At 45.0% G+C, this 20,943-nt stretch overlaps 1 protein-coding gene across 1 annotated transcript in view; it reads left to right on the plus strand.

The window, feature by feature from the left end:
• Nucleotides 1-1,741: 1,741 nt before the first annotated feature.
• Nucleotides 1,742-20,943, plus strand: part of ST8SIA4 (ST8 alpha-N-acetyl-neuraminide alpha-2,8-sialyltransferase 4) — a 229,934-nt gene continuing 210,732 nt past the window's right edge. Inside the window, exon 1 of the mRNA XM_077462336.1 lies at nucleotides 1,742-2,031. Within this exon, the coding sequence (XP_077318462.1) occupies nucleotides 1,919-2,031 (113 nt within the window). The 5' untranslated portion in view covers nucleotides 1,742-1,918. The remainder of the gene's footprint in view (nucleotides 2,032-20,943) is intronic.

Genomic DNA, 20,943 nt, shown 5'->3' on the forward strand with positions numbered 1-20,943 from the left:
TGCACTTTAGTTCAAGCTCAGTCCATAAACTTCGGATCAACCCCAATCCATATACTTCAGATCATCCTCATTCCATATACTTCAGGACAACTCCAATCCATACATTTCAGAGCAGCCCCTGTCTATACAATTCAGACCTCCAGTCAGATCCAATCAATGCACGTAAGACCTCAGATCAGCCCCATCCATCCATCTCAGATCAGCCCCAATGACTTCAGATTGCTTAATTTTCATACACTTCAAATCAGCCCCAATCCATACATGTCAGACCTCAGGTCAGCACCAAATCCTGTAAGTATAAGAGGACAGGGTATTGCTATAGACATGTGGGTGGGAGCTGAAAGTGAAAGGAGCCACACTAATGCCTGATGCACAGATTAAGTTTTTCTCGTTTAGCCCACAAGAAGGTCAAGTACAATTTGATGTTAGTACAGCAATCTCCCCGCTGAGCTATTGTGTTCTGACAGAGGGACTGCCACCCCGTCATAACACCCCAGTCAGCGCCTGCAGCTAACATTGTATAATCAGTTACAACAAACAATGTTTTCCCTTTTGGTATAAATGATTTACATTAATAAATAAAGGATGATGGCTGATCCCGCAACTGAAGAAGGTAGAGGCGAGGGCACAGCAGCCCCACCCGGATGTCTTCATCTCCAGGCATTAGGCATGCTGTAAGTTACTGCATACTGCTACTACATAGAGTCCTAACCTGCCCTATACCACCCTAACCTGTCCTATTCTACCCAACCTGCCCTATACAACCCTATACTACCCAACCTGCCCTATACCACCATAATCTGCCTTATACCATCCTAACCTGCCCTATACCACCCAAACCTGCCCTACACCACCATGTACTACTCTAACCTGCCCTATACTACCCTAACTTGCCTTATACCACCCTAACCTGCCCTATACCACCCCAACCTGCCACTATACCACCCTAACCTGCCCTATACCACCCCAACCTGCCACTATACCACCATATACTACCATAACCTGCCCTATACCACCCCAACCTGCCACTATACCACCCTATACTACCCTAACCTGCCTTATGCCACCCGAGCCTGCCACTTTGCCACTCTATAATACCCTAGGCTGCCACTATAACACCCTAAACTATCCTGACCTGCCATTATAGCACCCTATACTATCATTTACAGGGGCCAGTTGGGGTGCACCCCTCCGTGACCGTGCACTGCCTACAGGAAGCTGGGCAGCCTAGAGGAGGGGGGTGACACCATGTTTTACTGCACCAGGTGACACCAACCCCAGTGACGCCACTGATTGTAAGCACCCCCTGTCAGTGGTATAATGGTTTGTCTCATCTCTGTAACTGATACATCTGGAAGAGAGCTTGTTCTTTTGAAAAACAACAGACCTACTAGCAGGATCATCAGATGAAACTAGAAAACCTAATCATCTGTGAACTGGTAAACTGCAATAAATGTTTTCATTGTGGCTTTATATCAGGTTAGAAGGTGTGTGACATGTCAGTAAAGGAGCCGTGTTTTCCATAGCACGTGCTTGTAGTTGAGTAATGCCTAGTTCTGAATGGTGGAGGAGACACCGGCACCGATCTCCGTACCGATCCTCTCCCAGGTACCGCACATTGCTCCCCGGCTGTCAAATCTCTGGGGTGACGTCACATGTGGGCGGAACCCAGTGCCATCCCGACAGAATGGGCGGAGCTGAGAGCTGTGGAGGGGCGGGCTTGTCTCAGTGAACGAGGGAACCTGCTGCTGGTTGTAGCAGTCAGAGCTGTGATCGGAGGAGCGATCTCCCTGCAAGGATCATTAGATGAGCCCTCCTCTGCCACCCTCTGCCACCCTGTGCCACCCTGTGCATTGCTGTTTGTGCGATCTTCTAATACACATCCATCGGATTGGGGGTCTCAGTGTCTGGAGAAGACATGCGTTCAATAAGGAAGAGGTGGACGATCTGCACGATCAGCATCCTTCTGATCTTCTATAAAACCAAAGAGATCGCAAGGACTGACGAGCACCAGGACCCACAGCCCAATGGGTAAATGTCACCCACCTACCTATCTGGGGGGGAGGGGAGGGTCTGTGTGTAGGGATCGCAGGGATCAGGTATTATACAGAGGAGATCCCCACCATCCACAGCACAAAGGATCCCACTCTACACAGGGGGGGCAGAGATTGTGTTTGCTTTGTGATGTTGTGTCAGCTGTCTGCTAAGGATTTCCTCTGTAGGTTTGGCAATCTTCTTACCCTGAGCAGAACTTGTCATTGTGTTGGCTGGTTGCAGAGTTCTCCTGACACTGCTCAGCCCTCCAAGACCTGGCATTGTCATTTGGGCTGATCCTGTGTCACTGGATGTCCTCACATCTGCCCATCAGGCTTTCTATTTACAGATGTGCAACTTTAACTTTCCTCTCTGCTCAACTTTCATCTTAAAAGAGGAAGTTTAAAAGCTACAAAGGTTCCTCCAACGTGATTGGTTGCACAGCTTCAGCGCTCTGGCAAGTCGCTATTAGTAGCACTTCTTAATGGGTTAAAGCTATGGGCTGTGTGTATTAGTCGTCAAGTTATTTAAGGACAAATTAGTAACTTTTGTAAAATTTATTGATCCGCAACAAGTAAGCAGTAGTAGCCAGTCAAACATAATCTTTCCTAGATTATTAGTTATCAGGGCGATGAAAAGTGATTGTTGATTGGTTTCTATGGGTTACAAATTGCTGTTACACTATTAAAATGAGAAACATAAAAAAGTGATAGCAGAAAAAAAAAAGAAAGTGGTCCATCAAGCCCACCCCAGTTTTTTTTTTTTAAATATTATTATTCTTTTGTATATTATTAAATTGTAGAAACATAGGAAGAATGACGTCTGGAAAATGATCAAGTGATTAATTGATCCTGCTTCATATTTTATATTTGTATATTATTAAATTCTAGAAACAAAGCAAAGCGATAGCAGAAATAAGGCTAAGTGGTCCATCAAATCCACCCCATTTTTTTTATATGTTTATTTTTCATATTACTAAACTATAGAAACATAGAAGAGTGGAAAAAAAATGGTGGAAAAAAAAAAAGACTAAGTGGTCCATCAAGTCCACCCTATTGTTTTATGTTATTATTTTTTATATTACTAATTTATAGAAACATAGAAGAGTGATGGCAGAAAAAAAAAAAAAAAAGTGGTCCATCAAGCCCACCCCATTTTTTATATTATTATTTTTTATATTACTAAATTATAGAAACATAGTAGAGTGATGGAAAAAAAAAGATCAGGTGGTTATTGATCTTGCCCCATTTTTAAAATATTGTTATTATTCTTTTTATATTATTAAATTATAGAAACATTGAGGATTGTTTGCAGAAGATAAGGACTAAGTGGTTCCTGGACCTTGCCCATTTTTTTTTAGTATTATTATTATTATTTTTATTCTTATGTAAAAAAAACATTTAAGGGTGATGTTAGAAAAAGAGACCAAGTGGTCCATTGAGTTTGGCCCATTTTAAAAAAAATATATAAATTTTTTACAAATGTGTACATTTTTTATTTTTTTTTTACTTCTTGTTTTGATTTTAGTATTTTTTTCTGAGTATAGATCTATGATAGGTTTATTATTGATTAGCCTGTTATTATTTTCTATCTATATATGTATTTGTTTACTTTTTTTTCCTGAATAGATCTATGTGTTTGTCCCAACCATGTTTGAATCCCCTTACTGTTGACTGGCTCACTACGTTTGCTGGAAGTCTGTTCCAAGCATCATAAGCTGGTTATTGAGTCATGAGCCGGTTAATACATTATTGGGTGTTTGAGCTTTCCTAGTTCTTGCAGACATCAGGGAAATATTGTTGATCTGTACTAAGATAGTACAGCTTTTATTGATAGTACCCACAATTTTCAGTGGATTTGTGAATTGCCATTTTTTTTTTATTATTATGTTGGCCAGTTTGTTAGGTCTTCGCCAGCACTATATGCAGTTGACAGATACAGAGGTGAATCTCCTGCAATAAAATAAGTACATTAGCTAAGTGCTGTAATTTTCTTTTGAACTTCAATGTAATATTGGTGTGAAGTGCAAACATAAGGTTGACCTTACAAAGAATAAAAAATAAAAAAAATTCTCAAATCAGAACACGGGTCTGTGAGTTTCCGGGAGAGAAAAAAATTAAATAAAGCACAATATGCCACGCAAAGGCACTCAGAGAAAATAAGTAAAATATAGATGAGTATAAAAGAAGGTCAGAGGAGTCAAGAGGGTAAGAAACAAGGAGCTGGCACAGTAATGACAGGCACTTAGTGAATGGTTTAAAGCCAGACAAGAGAAATGGAGAAGCACAAAGAAGAGGGATCCGAACATGTAGCCTCAGACAAAGAAACATGCATAGGGAATGAGAGAAACAAAGACATGGAAAGACAAAGAATCAGGCTATAAGGTGCCGACATGAAAAAAGCCAGCAATCCTTGGACATCTGGGCCCCCTGCCATGACAAAAAATAAAAAATAAAATCAGGTGTAGAATGGGTCCGTAGAATGGAGCAGGCGAGGGTGTCCAGAAACATATTGGAACGGAAAGTCAACCTGTGATAATTACAGGAACACGCACACACGTGAGGATGTAAGCACAGACTCGTGATCAATACTATGTGAAAGGGAGAGCAGAATAGGTGTGAGACATGACAATCAATGCAATACTGAGCCGTCACTCATACAGTTCTTCATTTATTGGCCATTTTTTATATGAAGAGGACAGATGAGTGGTCTGGTATAGAGAACAAGCCGTGACAGTGACATTATCGGTGCCCAGTATTAACATGTACTTGTCTGTCACCGGCACAAAGAGGAGGCTGGAATATCAGGGCTGAGCCATATTCCTGAGCATGTCGCTGATCAATTATTAAGGAACCTCATGAAACTGACTGATAGGAGAGCTGTTCATTGAATCCAATAATATTCTCAGTTTAGCTTAGAAAATGAAGGGAGGGATATAATTGCTTGTTTGTGATGCTTATGTGGTAGTGACTGTCTGCGCTCCACATGTTAAGGATAATCCTTAGGGCAGGGCTGATTAAATCCCAGGAACCAGGTAACCAGTGCTCATTAAAGCTGAACTCCAGAAACTTCAAAGTTCTCCCTTGCAGTTGGGCTGTGCCCGCACTGCTAGGGTTAACTGCTTTTTGGGTCTAGGGGGCATGAAAAAAGTAGATCTACTTACTGGATACCCTACTCCAGAACCTGTCCTTCTCCCCCGTGCTGCAGCTGTCTAAAGTTCTGATGTCATCAAGACCAAAACAGGGTCCTTAGCCTTTCATTACAATTTAGGACATTAAGGAACAGTCCACCGCTGGAGCACGAGGGGGGCGCCATCTGAAGGGGAGTGGAGGATTAACTAAGCAAAAGGGCTTTTTGCGGTTCCCCTGACCAAACCGGCAGTTAACCCTTACGGTTTGAACTCAGCCACATTACAAGGGAGATTTTTAAGGTTTCTATGACATTTAAATATTATAGCTTGCTGTGTAACTTTTAACGTTTTCTCCAGTTGTCAATGATGCTGTTACCAAAAAAAAATCCTGCTGGCTCCTGGATTGGACAGATGGCCCCTATCCCCTGGATTTAGCAGACTGGCTCCTATGCCCTGGATTGGACAGATTGGCTATTGTTCCCTGGATTGGACAGACTGGCTCCTATGCCCTGGATTGCACAGACTGGCTCCAATCCCCTGGATTGGGCAGACTGGCTCCTATCCCCTGGATTGTATATACCGGCTCTTGTGCCCTAAATTGAACATACTGGCTCCTATGCCCTGGATTGGACAGATTGGCTCCTGTCCCCTGGATTGGACAGACTGGCTCCTATCTCCTGGATTGGACAGACTGGATGCTATCTCCTGGATTGGATAGCCTGGCTCCTGTCTTCTTGATTGGACAGACTGGATGCTATCTCCTGGATTGGATAGCCTGGCTCCTGTCTTCTGGATTGGACAGACTGGCTCCTATGCCCTGGATTGGACAGCCTGGCTCATATCCCCTGGATTGGACAGACTGGTTCCTATCTCCTGGATTGGACAGACTGGCTCCTATCCCCTGGATTGGACATACTGGCTCTTGTGCCCTAAATTGAACATACTGGCTCCTGTGCCCTGGATTGGACAGACTGGCTCCTATCCCCTGGATTGGACAGACTGGCTCCTATCCCATAGATTGGACAGACTGGCTCCTATCCCCTGGATTGAACAGACTGGCTGCTATCCCCTGGATTGGACAGACTGTCTCTCATCTCCTGGATTGGACAGGCTGGCTCCTATCCCCTGGATTGGACAGACTGGCTGCTTACTCCTGGATTGGACAGATTTGCTCCTATCCCCCAGATTGGAAAGGCTGTCTCCTATCCCCTGGATTTGACAGACTGACTGCTATCTCCTGGATTGGACAGTCGGGCTCCTATCCCCTGGATTGGACAGAATGATTGCTATCTACTGCATTGGACAGTCTGACTCCTATCCCCTGGATAGGACAGACTGGCTCCTATCCCCTGGACTGGACAGACTGTCTCCCATCTACTGGATTTGACAGACTGGCTCCCATCTCCTGGATTAGACAGACTGGCTCCCATACCCTGGATTGGACAGACGGGCTCCCATCCCCTGGATTGGACATATTGGCTTCCATACCCTGGATGGGACAGACTGGCTCTTATACCCTGGATTGGACAGACTGGCTCCTATCCCCTGGATTGGACAGGCCGGCTCCTGTTCCCTGGTTTGGAGAGACTGGTTCCTGTTCCCTGGTTTGGACAGACTGGTTCCTGTTCCCTGGTTTGGACAGACTAGTTCCTGTTCCCGGGTTTCGGCAGACTGGTTCCTGTTCCCTGGTTTTGGACAGACTGGTTCCTGTTCCCTGGTTTGGACAGACTGGTTCCTGTTCCCTGGTTTGGACAGACTGGTTCCTGTTCCTTGGTTTGGACACACTGGTTCTTGTTCCCTGGTTTCGGCAGACTGGTTCCTGTTCCCTGGTTTGGACAGACTGGTTCCTGTTCCCAGGTTTTCAACAGACTGGTTCCTGTTCCCTGGTTTCGGCAGACTGGTTCCTGTTCCCTGGTTTCGGCTGACTGGTTCCTGTTCCTTGGTTTGGACAGAGTGGTTCCTGTTCCCTGGTTTGGACAGACTGGCTCCTGTTCCCTGGTTTGGACAGACTGGCTCCTGTTCCCTGGTTTGGACAGACTTGTTCCTGTTCCTTGGTTTGGACAGACTGGTTCTTGTTCCCTAGTTTGGACAGACTGGTTCCTGTCCCCTGGTTTGGACAGACTGGTTCCTGTTCCCTGGTTTGGACAGACTGGTTCCTGTTCCCTGGTTTGGACAGACTGGTTCCTGTTCCCTGGTTTCGGCAGACTGGTTCCTGTTCCCTGGTTTGGACAGACTGGTTCCTGTTCCCTGGTTTGGACAGACTGGCTCCTGTTCCCTGGTTTGGACAGAGTTCTTCCTGTTCCTTGGTTTGGACAGACTGGTTCTTGTTCCCTAGTTTGGACAGACTGGTTCCTGGTCCCTGGTTTGGACAGACTGGTTCCTGTTCCCTGGTTTCGGCAGACTGGTTCCTGTTCCCTGGTTTGGACAGACTGGTTGCTGTTCCTTGGTTTTGACAGACTGGTTATTGTTCCCTGGTTTGAATAGACTGGTTCCTGTTCCCTGGTTTGGACAGATTGGTTCCTGTTCCCTGGTTTCGGCAGACTGGTTCCTGTTCCCTGGTTTGGACAGACTGGTTCCTTGGTTTGAACAAACTGGTTCTTGTTCCTTGGTTTGGACAGACTGGTTCTTGTTCCCTGGTTTGGACAGAATGGTTCTTGTTCCCTGGTTTGGACAGACTGGTTCCTGTTCCCTGGTTTCGGCAGACTGGTTCCTATTCCCTGGTTTGGACAGACTGGTTCCTGTTCCCTGGTTTGGACAGACTGGTTCCTGTTCCCTGGTTTGGACAGACTGGTTCCTGTTCCCTGGTTTCGGCAGACTGGTTCCTGTTCCCTGGTTTCGGCAGACTGGTTCCTGTTCCCTGGTTTCGGCAGACTGGTTCCTGTTCCCTGGTTTGGACAGACTGGTTCCTGTTCCCTGGTTTGGACAGACTTGTTTCTGTTCCCTGGTTTGGACAGACTGGTTTCTGTTCCCTGGTTTGGACAGACTTGTTTCTGTTCCCTGGTTTGGACAGACTTGTTTCTGTTCCCTGGTTTGGACAGACTTGTTTCTGTTCCCTGGTTTGGACAGACTGTCTCCAACCCCCTGGATTGGACAGAGTGGCTTCTATTTTTTGGCAAAAATAGGGATCCTCACTTCACTCTAAATCACTTGGAATTCCCTTGATCCAAATTTGTATTTACTGATGACAGGCGTTCCCCTAATGAGGACTTCCTTTTGAGGCTTACTTCTGTTTTGACTAGTGTTTAAGGCAGAACTCCAGCTACAAATAGGATACAAATTAAAAGATAAAATTACAAAAGCAGCTTTTGTTGCAATTTTTAACTTTAAAGTGGTTGTATACCCGCTGACGTTTTTTTTTTTCCCTGACCTGCAAAGGAAAAGGCATAATGAGATAGTATGCACCGCATACTAGCTCATTATGAAATACTTACCTTAGAACAAGGCCCTGACATCTGGCCCGATCTTCCGGGTATTGCGGCTCCGGTGCTGTGAGTGGCCGGAGCCGCAATGTCGTCATTCCCGCACATGCGCGCGGAAGATTTCTTTCCGGCAGGGGCCGGTGTCTGCTGGACTTTCAGCCAGGAATCCCCTGTGCGCATGAGCCGCTGCAGTCAGCGGCGCATTGCAAGGGGAATATCTCCCAAACCGTATAAGTTTAGGAGATATTTTTTTTACCTACGGGTAAGCCTTATTATAGGCTTTCCTGTAGGTTAAAGTCCAAAAATTGACTATACAATCACTTTAATGCAGAGATTTCCCATGCAGTACATTTTTATGCCACTAGATGTTGTCAGTCTGATGTCCAGCAGCATTCACCCCTTTTCCCTTGAGCCTGTACCATTGATTACACAGCTTCATTAATTAGTGTCTTCTATAGTTCAGTATAAAGTGATTGTAAAGGTTTTCATTTTATTTTTAAAAGAACAAACATGTCATACAATATGTCATATACAATATGACAGGAAATAAAAACCCTTTTAAAACTAAAAAAGGGTGGTTTGAAAATTGCAGTTATGAAACTATAATAAATTTATATTATATTGCTTATTCAAAATGAATTAAATAATAACAGCTACAAAGTCTTAGCCCTTGTACACACGGTCGGACATTCCGACAACAAAATCCATCGGATTTTGTCCGATGGATTTTGTCCGAAACTGGTGTTGCATACACATGGTCGGACAAAGTTGTTGGAAAATCCGATCGTTCGTAACGTGATGACGTAATTTAGTTACAACGGGACTACGTTCAGGCTAGTAGCCAATAGCTTTGGTCTAGGAATTTGATCTGTGCATGCGTGGCACTTTGTCCGATCGGAATTCTCTACAAACGATCGGACAAAGTCCGATTGGATCATGTTGTCGGAAAATTTTTATATCCAGCTCTCAAACTTTGTTGGTCGGACATTCCAACGGAAAAAGTCAGATGAAGCCCACACACGGTCGGATTATCCGACAACACGGTCCGATCGGACATTTTCCGTCGGAATGTCCGACCGTGTGTACAAGGGCTTAGAACTGCAGAGCACCCACTTTTTAGATATCAGAATTGACAGCAAAATATTATTCAAAGAGATTTCTACCAAAATTAATAACATTATTTGGCCTATCGATGCTCCTATGTAACTAACAGGGACAGCCTTGGAGAAGGTTTCCCTTTAAAACGGTATTAAACCATAAAGCAAACATTTATCAAATGACAGTTTAGCAATTCTTAGATGTGATTATTCTGAAGTGTTGTATTAGTTTTCTTTTTTAGGCTCTTTTTTCATCTGATGATCTAGCCAGCAAGTCTGTTGTTTTTCAAAAGCATAAGCTCTCCAGTTTACACGGATAAGACAAACCACTAAACAATAGCAGAGGGTGATTAAAAAGATCATCGTATATTTATTCATGTAAAACCTTTATCCCAAAAGGAAAATAAATATTTCCTGCAACTGTTTATAAGGTGTGAGCTGGAGTTTGGCCTAAAGGAGAAGTACAGCCAAAGATCGTCCCGTGGACCACAAAAGTGCAGTTCATTGTGCACTCCTGTGACCCGTTTTCAGCAGAGAGTGGGCTGAAGTCAGTCCAGAGTCCACGCCGGCACGACCACAGAGTTGGGATCCGCCAGATCCCTGGATCGACACCCGGCTCAGCCTCTCAGTGAGCCACTGAGAGCCTGAGCCGGCCACCGCCTCCACAGCCCAGCGCTCCAGTGAGCGTGGAGGGGGCAGAGCGGTGACTGACAGTCAGCACAGCTCTCTGCTCACGGAGCTGTGAGAACCGAGCGATCAGCAGAGTTAGAGGCATTGGGGGACAGATGCAGCATTAGACCGATGCTGCATCTACCTAGGTAAATCTGCTAATTCATTTACATTCCCCTCCCCTCAGACTGACAAAGGTGCTTTCTGCTGTGACCCCTTTTCTCATTCCTCCAGAGCAATATCTTACTAATACAAGAGGTGTGTTACCGGCCAGATTACCTGCTGAAAACAGAAGGAGACAGAAAAAAAAGAAAATTAATGCAGCCACCACATCTAATAAATGGTAAGCTGCAGTACAACAACATTTTTGGTTTTGGGCTTAATTTCACTTTAATAATGGACTACAGAAAAGCGGCTTGGTTACTGACCCACCTGAGGAGACAGGTGAACTGCAGATTTGTTTGATTGACAGCAAAGCAAAGGTATTTCGGGAACTCTGATGCTATCAGGACATGGAAGTAAGCGTCCTTCAGGTCTATAGACACACCTGGCTGGATTGCTTGACGGATCAAGAGCAGTGTCTCCATCTTGAACTTCTCCTTGATGAAAGAATTCAAGTGGGTTAGGTCTATAACTGGCCTCTAGGAGCCGTTTTTCTTCAAAACCATGAAGTGGGGCGAGTAGATCCCTTGAAACCTTTCGTCGGCTGGAACTGGTATTGCAGCGCCCTGAGCCACAAGAGAGTCTGCAAAGGACAGGAGAATTCGCTTTTTCTCTTCCGAGAGAGGCAAGAATGTCCAGGCATGGCCTGATGAGACCGTTTTGACAACCCAATAATCTTTGAACGAGGCGCAATATCAAAAAGACTTAGGGGCTACTCATCCACCGGAAGATGCCCGTTTTGAAAAGTTCTGGCCCGAAGGCTGGTCCATGCCTATAGCGGTGAGCATCCCTCGCTTGATATGAACCTTGCCTGGGCTGTGTTCTTTTCTGGTTTGGCAGACGGTGATCCTGGGAAAGCAATCCTGACTTGTTCCCTGTGGCACGGGTGATGACACTGTCCAATTTTTTCCCAAAGAGGGACGAACCCTCAAAGGTAATCCTACACCATGCCTGCTTGGAGGCAGGGTCAGCTACCCACGAGCGCAGCCACAAAGCACGCTTAGCCATGACAGATGACAGCATGATCTGAGCCATCAGGAGAATTATGTCCAGGGAAGCCTCCCCCAGAAAAGCTGCTATCAACCTTAGTTCATGAATAGGTAAGCTGCTGGCCATTTCTTCCGAGATGCTCCTCAGAGAAGCATCTACGTTGTCTGTCCAGACTTCCACGGGACCCACAACCCGACTCACAGGGGACCAGGCGGCGTGCATTCGATGGCATGACGGCAAATTTAATGGGACATACAGGTACGCCCATTTGCCCAGTCGTGCCATTCTGCCGACCTACATCGGCGTGCGTCGGTCGGGAACCGGTTAATGTTGGGATCTACCCACCTGCCTGACCAGCATCTGGCTCAGTGCACCATTGTGAGCTGTGCCAGCTGATTCCAACCCCTTCACTGGCACTCCTGTGAGCACTGGAGGGGCGGAGCAGAGAGCCGATGACTGACAGTCACTTGCTTTTTACTCACTGAAGACAGAGAAATGAGCCATCAGTCATCTTTGATCGCTTAGTTCTTGGTCTTAGAGCCAGCAGGGGACAGATGAAGCATCAGACCAATGCTGCATCCATCTAGGTGAGTACAATTGATTGTTTTTTTAAATCCCATACTTCTATTCTTAGGTAGAATATGTTTAGGTGGTGGTGTACTCGATCCAGCGCTGTGCCCATCTGTTACAACTCTATCTTCTCTCCCCACTCTCACAGGCACTGGAAGCCATTGGCTTCTGCTGCTGTCAGTTAAATCCTGCGAGTAGGGGTCCTGGGGGTGACATGTGATGGGTCCCAGAGGATTGCAGGGAGGGAGGGGGAGAGGAGGAGTCGCCTAGATGGCGAGAGCAGAAGTGGGAGCTGGATACCTGTCAAAACTAGGTACCCGCTCCCCCCAGAAAAAAAACGACATGCCAAATGTAGCATGTAAGGGGGCGAGGAGTGGTTAAAGCGGAAGTTCCACTTTTGGGTGGAATGCCACTTTAAACAAAATATATATTGTTTGGGGGTTCTAAGTACCTTTCTAGCAAAATAAAAGCAGATTTTTACCTGTATGACAAAATTGTCAGAATTGGCTCGGGAAGCTAGTAGGCCACTCATATATGGCGGTCATAAAGGGGATAAAATGGCAGCGTATATAGCCAGTTAAAATGGAACAGCTGCAGAAGGGTGATCAGGAGCAGTTTATAATACAGCCTAGAAAGGCCTCACATATGCTTAATTTTCCAAACTTGACACCTGCCTATGTAAGGGGACAGACACTCTCACTCCCCCCTGCCCCACAGAGGGTTTTGTGAAAATAATCATGGGTGAGCGCACGGTTCAGCTCACAGCCCCCTTATTAATTAACTTCAGCTATTACAAAGCTGTGGGTTGAGACAGATTGGTTTCACTCCAACTCCAAAGCTTTCTGTTGTTCTTATTGGTTTAATATTCAACAATATTCACAGCTAAAGACCACAAACACTCCAGCCGTAAACATAGACTACCTCCGAGGGACACGAGAGTTCCTTCCTAAGCACATTTTATTTTGCCGATTCTTGGATTACAAGGCTTGGATGTCATCCAGGTTACTTGAGATATAATAATGCGCATTTTACACATCCAGATTGAGAATATGGTAATTAGTACAACACTTCTGCCTTCCACAAAAGTAATTGGGGTCGTATTATGCATCTATGAAGCATGCATATTGATCATGGCATTCATGTTTGCCTTTTTTTGGAGGAAACATTATGTGATGTGTTTGTTTGTCCTATACTAGAAAAGCACATCTGCGTCCTGCTGTAGGAAGTCTGTTTGACAAGCCTAGTCTTTGCTTTACTGGTAGAAATGACTAATAAGTGTCTTGATAATTACAGAACCGGAAAAAAAAAAATACAAAGTCTATTTACTGAAACTTGGCGGAAAGTCCAAAATATAACTGATAAAGTGTTGCCGTCTAAAATTTAATCTGAGAATTGTATTATTACTGGTTGGATGATGTGGAATACTAATTATTTATGCCACTTCCTGCCAAATAAGAATTTAAAACTAATTAACTTTATTGTTTTGGGCCATGAAAGTTGCTTTTCCAATAATTCCACCTTGGCTCGGTGCTGTAGTCAATATATAAGTAATGCTGTACTTTGAATGTACACAAATGGCATGTACCTCTCAGCCGTATTTAAAGCCTTTTAAGCTAAAACATTAATGAGGATGATATTTAACTACAAAGAAGCCAATATCCATTAGGTAATGTTGTAACGGACAGCCAATTACAATGTATTAGGCTTATGGACAAGCCCCGATTCACACTGTGAATCACACAGGAACCATTTGGAATGGACCCAATATGCACCAAAAATAGTGAATGCCCTACTTTTGGAAATGCGATGCAACCGGATTACATGGTACTTTTGTACCATGCAATCTGGGACAGGCAAATGCACTGCGTTTGTGACTTGCGTTTGGGGTGTTGTTATCTTAACATTGACGCCCGCTGCAGATTGCAACTGTAGTGCAGCAAATGCACAAGGAACGCAGGTTTTCTACACCGCGTTCTAGTGTACATCTAGCATTATGGTCAGTTAGAGAATGATTTTATGGCAATTGTTACATAGGTCTACCTTGGACTCACTGGTGCCATTCCTGTGGGATCCCGCTGGAAGCTGAAAATCAATGTAGTAGGCACCACTAAAGCCCCGTACACACAATCGGCAATTCCGCTAGCAAAAGTCTGAAGTGAGCTTTTGTTCAGAAATTCCGACCGTGTGTATGCTCCATCGGACTTTTGCTGGCAGACGTTCCACCAGCAAAAGATTGAGAGCAGGTTCTCTATTTTTCCGACGGAAAGAGTTTTGCATCGTCTGTAGCAATTTCCGACATGCAAAATTCCTACGCATGCTTGGAAACAATTCAACGAATGCTCGGAAGCATCGAACTTCATTTTCTCAGCTCATCGTAGTGTTGTACGTCACTGCGTTCTCGACGGTTGAAAGTTCAAATAACTTTTGTGTGACCGTGCGTATGCAAGACAGCTTGAGTGGAATTCCGTCGGAAAAACCATCCAAGATTTTTCCGACGGAAATTCCGCTCGTATGTACGGGGCATTAATACAATGATCTCCACTAGGCTCCGGCAGTAAGTAGCTGCATTGCAAAAACATGAGGTCGCTCACTCGGTTTGCAGGCCATTCAGAGAACACTTTGCATTTTCTCAATGAGTGCAAAACATTCTCTGATTGGACAAGGTGGAGAAGTGAGGCAATGATATTTAATCAGAGAATGCTTGGCATGAACTATTAATACCTAATTGTAGCTAAAATAAAAAAAAACTGAAAAATCAGCACAAGGGCCATTGAGCTAATTCCTCCTCTATCAATACAGCATCCTCCTTTGTCCATGCCTTTCTGCAGTTATACTTGGGCTGTAAAGCAGATTTCTAGTATAACAGCTAAATACACTAATTTAACTCATGTGTATTTCTCTCCTTCCAGTCCTCAGATTTACACAGCCCTTTCACACAGCACACTTCTGTCTGGTAGTTTAGGGAACTGATTTTGCTCTAAGCTGGGGGTCGGCAACCCATCGATCATGATCTACCGGTCAACTACAGGCAGGTGACAGGTAGATCACTATCTTGCTTTGCCGACCCCCAACTGGCAGAGCTGCGCAGCAAAGATGAGATGTGCCATAGCTAATCCTAGCCGGCAAAGGCATTCCCCGCCCCACAGCACGCACATTGCTTATGTGGTGCTGCAGGGCAGGGACTGCATCTGCCATTTATGACTGCTGCAAGGTAGCGCAGAGCCCAGTGTTGTGCCTTCCTGACCCCCTGTACCTTGTCCCCCTAACCCCTCTGTACCATTCCCTCCTGACACCCAGTGGTGTGCCCTCCTGACCCCCCTGTACCGTGTCCCCCTAACCCCTCTGTATCATTCCCTCCTGCCCCCCAGTGGTGTGTCCTCCTGACCCCCCTGTACCGTGTCCCCCTAAACGCTCTGTAAGGTTCCCTCCTGACCCCCCAGTGGTATGCCCTCCTTACCCCCCTGTACCTTGTCCCCTTAACCCCTCTGTACCATTCCCTCTTGATCCTCCCCAGCGGTGTGCCCTCCTGACCCCCCTGTACTGTGTCCCCCTAACCCCGCTGTACCATTCCCTCTTGACCCCCCCCAGCGGTGTGCCCTCCTGACCCCCCTGTACTGTTTTTCCCCTTAACCCCTCTGTACCATTCCCTCTTGACCCCCCAGTGGTGTGCCCTCTTGACCCCCCTGTACTGTGTCCCCCTAACCCCTCTGTACCATTCCCACTTGACCCCCCCAGTGGTGTGCCCTCCTGACCCCCCTGAGGAGGGAGCAGGGGGCGGGGCTAAGCCAAGTTCTGTGCATCAATGAACACACAGAGTGGGGCTTGGGAGCGAGCCCACACAAATGCCCCCATAGAAAGTGGCTTGCTATGGGGGCACTCAGCAGGGCAAAACCACTGCACAGAGCAGATAAGTATGACATGTTTTTTTTTTTTTTTTTTACTTTAATATCACTTTAAAGCTAACATAGCCCAAAGAGGTTTTTTTTCCTAAACTAGGAAAGAGTTAAAAAAAAAATTCTATGGGGCTGAAAGTCACAGATGACAAAACAAAAAACATTCTAAAAAGTTCTAACTCTTCCTCAAAATGTGTTTTTGTCTGTGTTCTTTTTTTGTCTGTGATGAGAGATTTCTCAATTCAGAAATCCTTACGATTGTCCTAAAAAACTGATTTATGTTGTTCTAATCCCTCCCTACTCTTTTAAAATGAAAAAGGTTTGGTTGGTTACAACTTCACTTCTTACTTGTATTTTTGTAACAAGCATGGCATTAGGCTACATTTAGACCAGTGACTTATGCCAGTGCAGATTGTAGTGGCAGGAATCTGAGATTGCTGTTGCGGCTCAGAGTGGCTAGGTAAGGCCATCGGCCCAGTCATTATAATGACAGGTCGCCGTCAGCGGCAGCTATTCACTGCTCTCTGCACAGCCAGTGATATGCTTATAGGAGAAATCACCGCAGGTAATTGGTGGCTGTGCGGACAAAACTGGCCTAAATCGCCAGTGTAAATATAACCTTAAAGTGGTTGTAAACCCTTTTGTCTTACTTTTATCTATAGGTAAGCGTAGAATACAGCTTACCTATAGGTAGTGGAAATATCTCCTAAACGTGCGCTGCTTAGGAGATATTTCACATGTAGTGCGCCGATGACGTCATTGGCGCATGCGCTGTGAAGAAAATGACCACCGTGCCGTTTCTTCCACAGCGTGTGCCGTGACTGCGTGGGAGTGATATCACGTGGCTCTGCCCAGTCACAGAGGTGGAGTCCGCGGCCCTGGAAGGAAGAGGGGCGAAGATGGACGCGGCCTGCACACGTTTGCCGGTAAGTGTCATATAATGGGTTAGTATGCATCGCATACTAGCCCATTATGCTTTTAATTTGCAGGCCTTGCGGAGAGTAAAAGAGGAAGTAAACCCACCGGGGTTTATTTCCTCTTTAAAGTAGAACTAAAAGCAAGTTTTCATTTTGCATAGAGTTAAGGAGGGTTATAAACCCTGTCAGTTTTTCTTTTGCCATCTGTGTCACCTTGGGGAGATTTCCCTTCACTTCATGTCCCATAGCCAAAACAGGAAGTGAGAGGATATCCCTCCAAAGCGAGGGAATCCAGGGGTATCACCAGAGCTAGTGTCTCCATTGGATGAATTTTCTTCTATTCCTGTTCTGTTGACTACTCAAAATTTTTTAGTTTTTTTACTTTTACTCCCAGTGATAACCAGACAAATGGAGAGGATGACTCTCCTCAACAGGGGCACAGACAGCAACAAAAATTCTAATCCGTCTCCACCCTATATAAAAATGGAAAAAATGCCTTTAGTTATAGCTCTTTTTTGATGTCATTGGGTATTACAGAACTATGATCTTTACTCTTTACATACCTAGGCCCAAGAATCTGAGCAATTTGGAATAAAAGGGTTAAAAATAAAGTCTATCAGATGTAAAACATATGTAGCATGGAGACTCTGCACTATGGTAACGGGGCTTGGCAGGAAAATAAAACTTATGGGAAAACTGGAAGAAGATTTTTCACACAGAAAATTTTAATATTGAAACATGTTTTTGTGTGTGAGATATTGGCCTGTGTCCAGCCCGGAGCCAGAATTTTAGTGACATATAAGTAAAGTATTTTGTTATTAAAGAGCTGAGTGAGAGGCTCTTGAAGACTCCAAATGAATTTAAAATTAATAATATCTAATGCAGTAATATTTTCTCAATAGCTTTTAGGCCCAGATACTAAGGCCCATACACCATGAATGTGCCATTTATTTATTCATCTTGCAGGCAGCCCATGCAGGTCTATGGGCCTCAACCCCCATGCCCTGGAGTAATGGTCCATAGCCTTTTAGGAACTAGGCCGCACAGCAGGAGAGCCAGTGAAGCTTTATGTGTATTTACAGCCGCTTTCCATCGCTCACATTACTGCCGTAACTCTCCCTCCTGTCAGATTAGCAGCGGCATTAGATTCTCATAGGGTGCCAACCTTACTGTAAACTGCACATGTGAGGGACATAGGTTGTGGACTCCTTATGAGAATCTAATGCCTGGTGATCTGAGGTGGTGCTTGATTCATCCCAAAACATCAACCTCCCCTGGTCCATGGAAAATGTATCTTCCCTGAAACCAGTCCCTGGTGCCAAAAGGTTTAGGGACCGCTGGTCTATGGGGATGCAGTGGCTAACCAGACACAGCCGCTTGTCAGAATTTGACAGGCATGAAAGTCTTCATTCAGGGCCACTGACTTGTACCCCAGTCATATTAGGGCAATTGGCTGTATGCGTCCCCTAATGCCACGTACCCACACAGGACCACAGTACGCCGTACAATTAGATCGTGTGTGGGCTCCAGCGGACTTTTTCATCGTAAAGTCCGGCGGACTTAGAAAGTAGTTTTGACTCAAAATTTGTCCGGATTGTTTGCCGGACCAATTCCGCCGGACAATTCGATCGTGTGTACACGGCATTAGGCTTACATGGGATGCCTGTATGCAGCACACAATGACTTAAGCAGGATAAACACACAACTTACTTACAGTGTATGGACTGCAGCACCTTCCTCTAAGGCTTTACACAGACATTCAATTTATTAGCTCACGTGGAACTGTTATGTTACAGTAATGTGTAACTCTGTGTGTATGTCCAGCCTAACAGTTTTCTTAGTTTTGGATAGAGTGCAATATAATTAGAACCCCTATCCCTCAAAAACCAAATATTTGCACCACGAAAAAATGTAATTATGTTATTTTATTAGTTAAAAAACACCATTGCATAACATCTCACCAATATGACCCAGAGAACAAAAAAACATTTAAATTGTTACTAAACCCACAACAGTAAATTCAGTCTGTATATGCAGTAAAGCGTGTGGAACCTCAGGGGTTAATCCTCTGCATTGTGTAAAAAGGCAGTTTAATCATGTCTTCCCTGATTCTCCCCTTCTTCCACAGTCCCCGAACCATCTCCTGATAGTACAGAGCCTTGGGGGCACTCTGCACATGCTCAGTTTGGTGTGCATTGCTAGAGAGTCCTGGGGCAGTGCGTGTGATCAGCACAGGGCCACTCAGCACTGTCCAGACAAAGGGTTGGGGACCTGCAGCCTCATAGGACTATCAAGGGAGAATGAAAACCCCTCCTACAAGCTTTAACCAGACACTGATAAAAATCACAAGACCGCTAAATACTGCTGATGACAAAGGCCCCTTTCACATGTCTGTTTTTCATCCATCCGTTTTTGGATGAAAAACTGACATACATGTATCCATATGGGATAGTGGATGTCAGCGGATGAACATCTGCTGACATCGGATGACATCAGTCTCCGCTATGATCCGAAACTGATGAGGGAGGAAAACCCTATTTTTCCATCCATCTGCGGATCGGATGAAACGGACAGACGGTCCGTTTTCATCTGATCCCCCCATAGAGGAAAGCGGAGATCTGACCGGTCCATCTCCACACGTTGTGCGGAGACGGACAAGTCATCCACCGGCTCAGCGGGGATCAACGGAGCGATCCCCGCTAAGCAAGCAGATGGCTGAATACAGATCCTCCCAGGAACCACATGTGTGAAAGGGGCCAAAAGGTATTCAGTCGTTTATATTTACTAAAACTATTGCATTTCCATGTTCTGTGTACTGTGGGAGACCAGGTATAGTGAATGCAGGGTCCTGGGTTTAGTAACACTTCAATACCATCAACCCATCAAGAATATTAAAACACCAACCCCTGTAGGAAAATGTCATCTACTAGGAGGCTCAGATAAAGTCACGACACTGACCTGGACCAGTCTGCAATATACCTAATATATATATAATATAATAAATATAATGTGACCCGCCAAGGAGAACACATATTAAGTATAACTACATAAAGAATATGAAAACAACACTGTAAAGTAGTATATAGCCACTGCCTACATAACCTGAACCCCAACACCCTCTAATGATTTACCATGTACCTGAATAACAAATTTAAAAAAAATATGAAAATGTAAAAAATGCAAAAATAAAAAGAAATCCCAAGCATCTGAGAAATGGAAGATGTGGCCGCGGTGTATCCCATATCAGTTCTGGATGATGAAAGATAACATAGGGACTGGTGTCAGAAGATCGTCGCCTGAGCTGCTTTCTTTAGGACAGTGGAATTAGGGATTCTAATCCTTCCCCCACTCTATTCAAAGCTAAGAAAATAAGGTTAACGCTAGACCTGGAACCGCAGAACCCAGAAGCTTATACTATGGTAGCAGGGAGGCCTGCAGTGCTCCGTCTGTTTATATATCGGATTCCCTAAGACGGCTCAGCACAGGACTGCACAAGTGTAAGCCCTTGTACACACGGTCGGACATTCCGACAACAAAATATGTCGGATTTTTTCAGACGGATTTTGTCCGAAACTGGTGTTGCATACACACGGTCGACAAAGTTGTCGGAAAATCCGATCGTTCGGAACGTAATGATGTTCGTTCATTACGACGGGACTACGTTCAAGCTAGTAGCCAATAGCTTTGGTCTAGGAATTTGATCTGAGCATGCGTGCCACTTTGTCCAATCGGAATTCTCTACACACAATCGGATCATGTTGTCAGAAATTTTTTATATCCAGCTCTCAAACTTTGTTGGTCGGACATTACGACGGAAAAAGTCAGATGGAGCCCACACACGGTCGAATTATCCGACAACGCGGTCCGATCGGACATTTTCTGTCGGAATGTCCCACCGTGTGTACAAGGGCTAAGGCAGCTGCATAAACATTGCCTACCGAGCCGTTAAAGAGTTGATATGCGGGCTGCCCTTAGAATTCCATAGAAGACTGCATCTCTAATTACAAGAAATATTGGAGAGAGAAGGAAAGCTTTCCAAATTGGAACAATTTCAGTTCTGCT

Source organism: Lithobates pipiens, unplaced genomic scaffold (assembly GCF_037356315.1).
Source record: "Lithobates pipiens isolate NorthernLeopardFrog02 unplaced genomic scaffold, aLitPip1_a1.2 Scaffold_3, whole genome shotgun sequence".
Taxonomy (NCBI): Eukaryota; Metazoa; Chordata; class Amphibia; order Anura; family Ranidae; genus Lithobates; species Lithobates pipiens.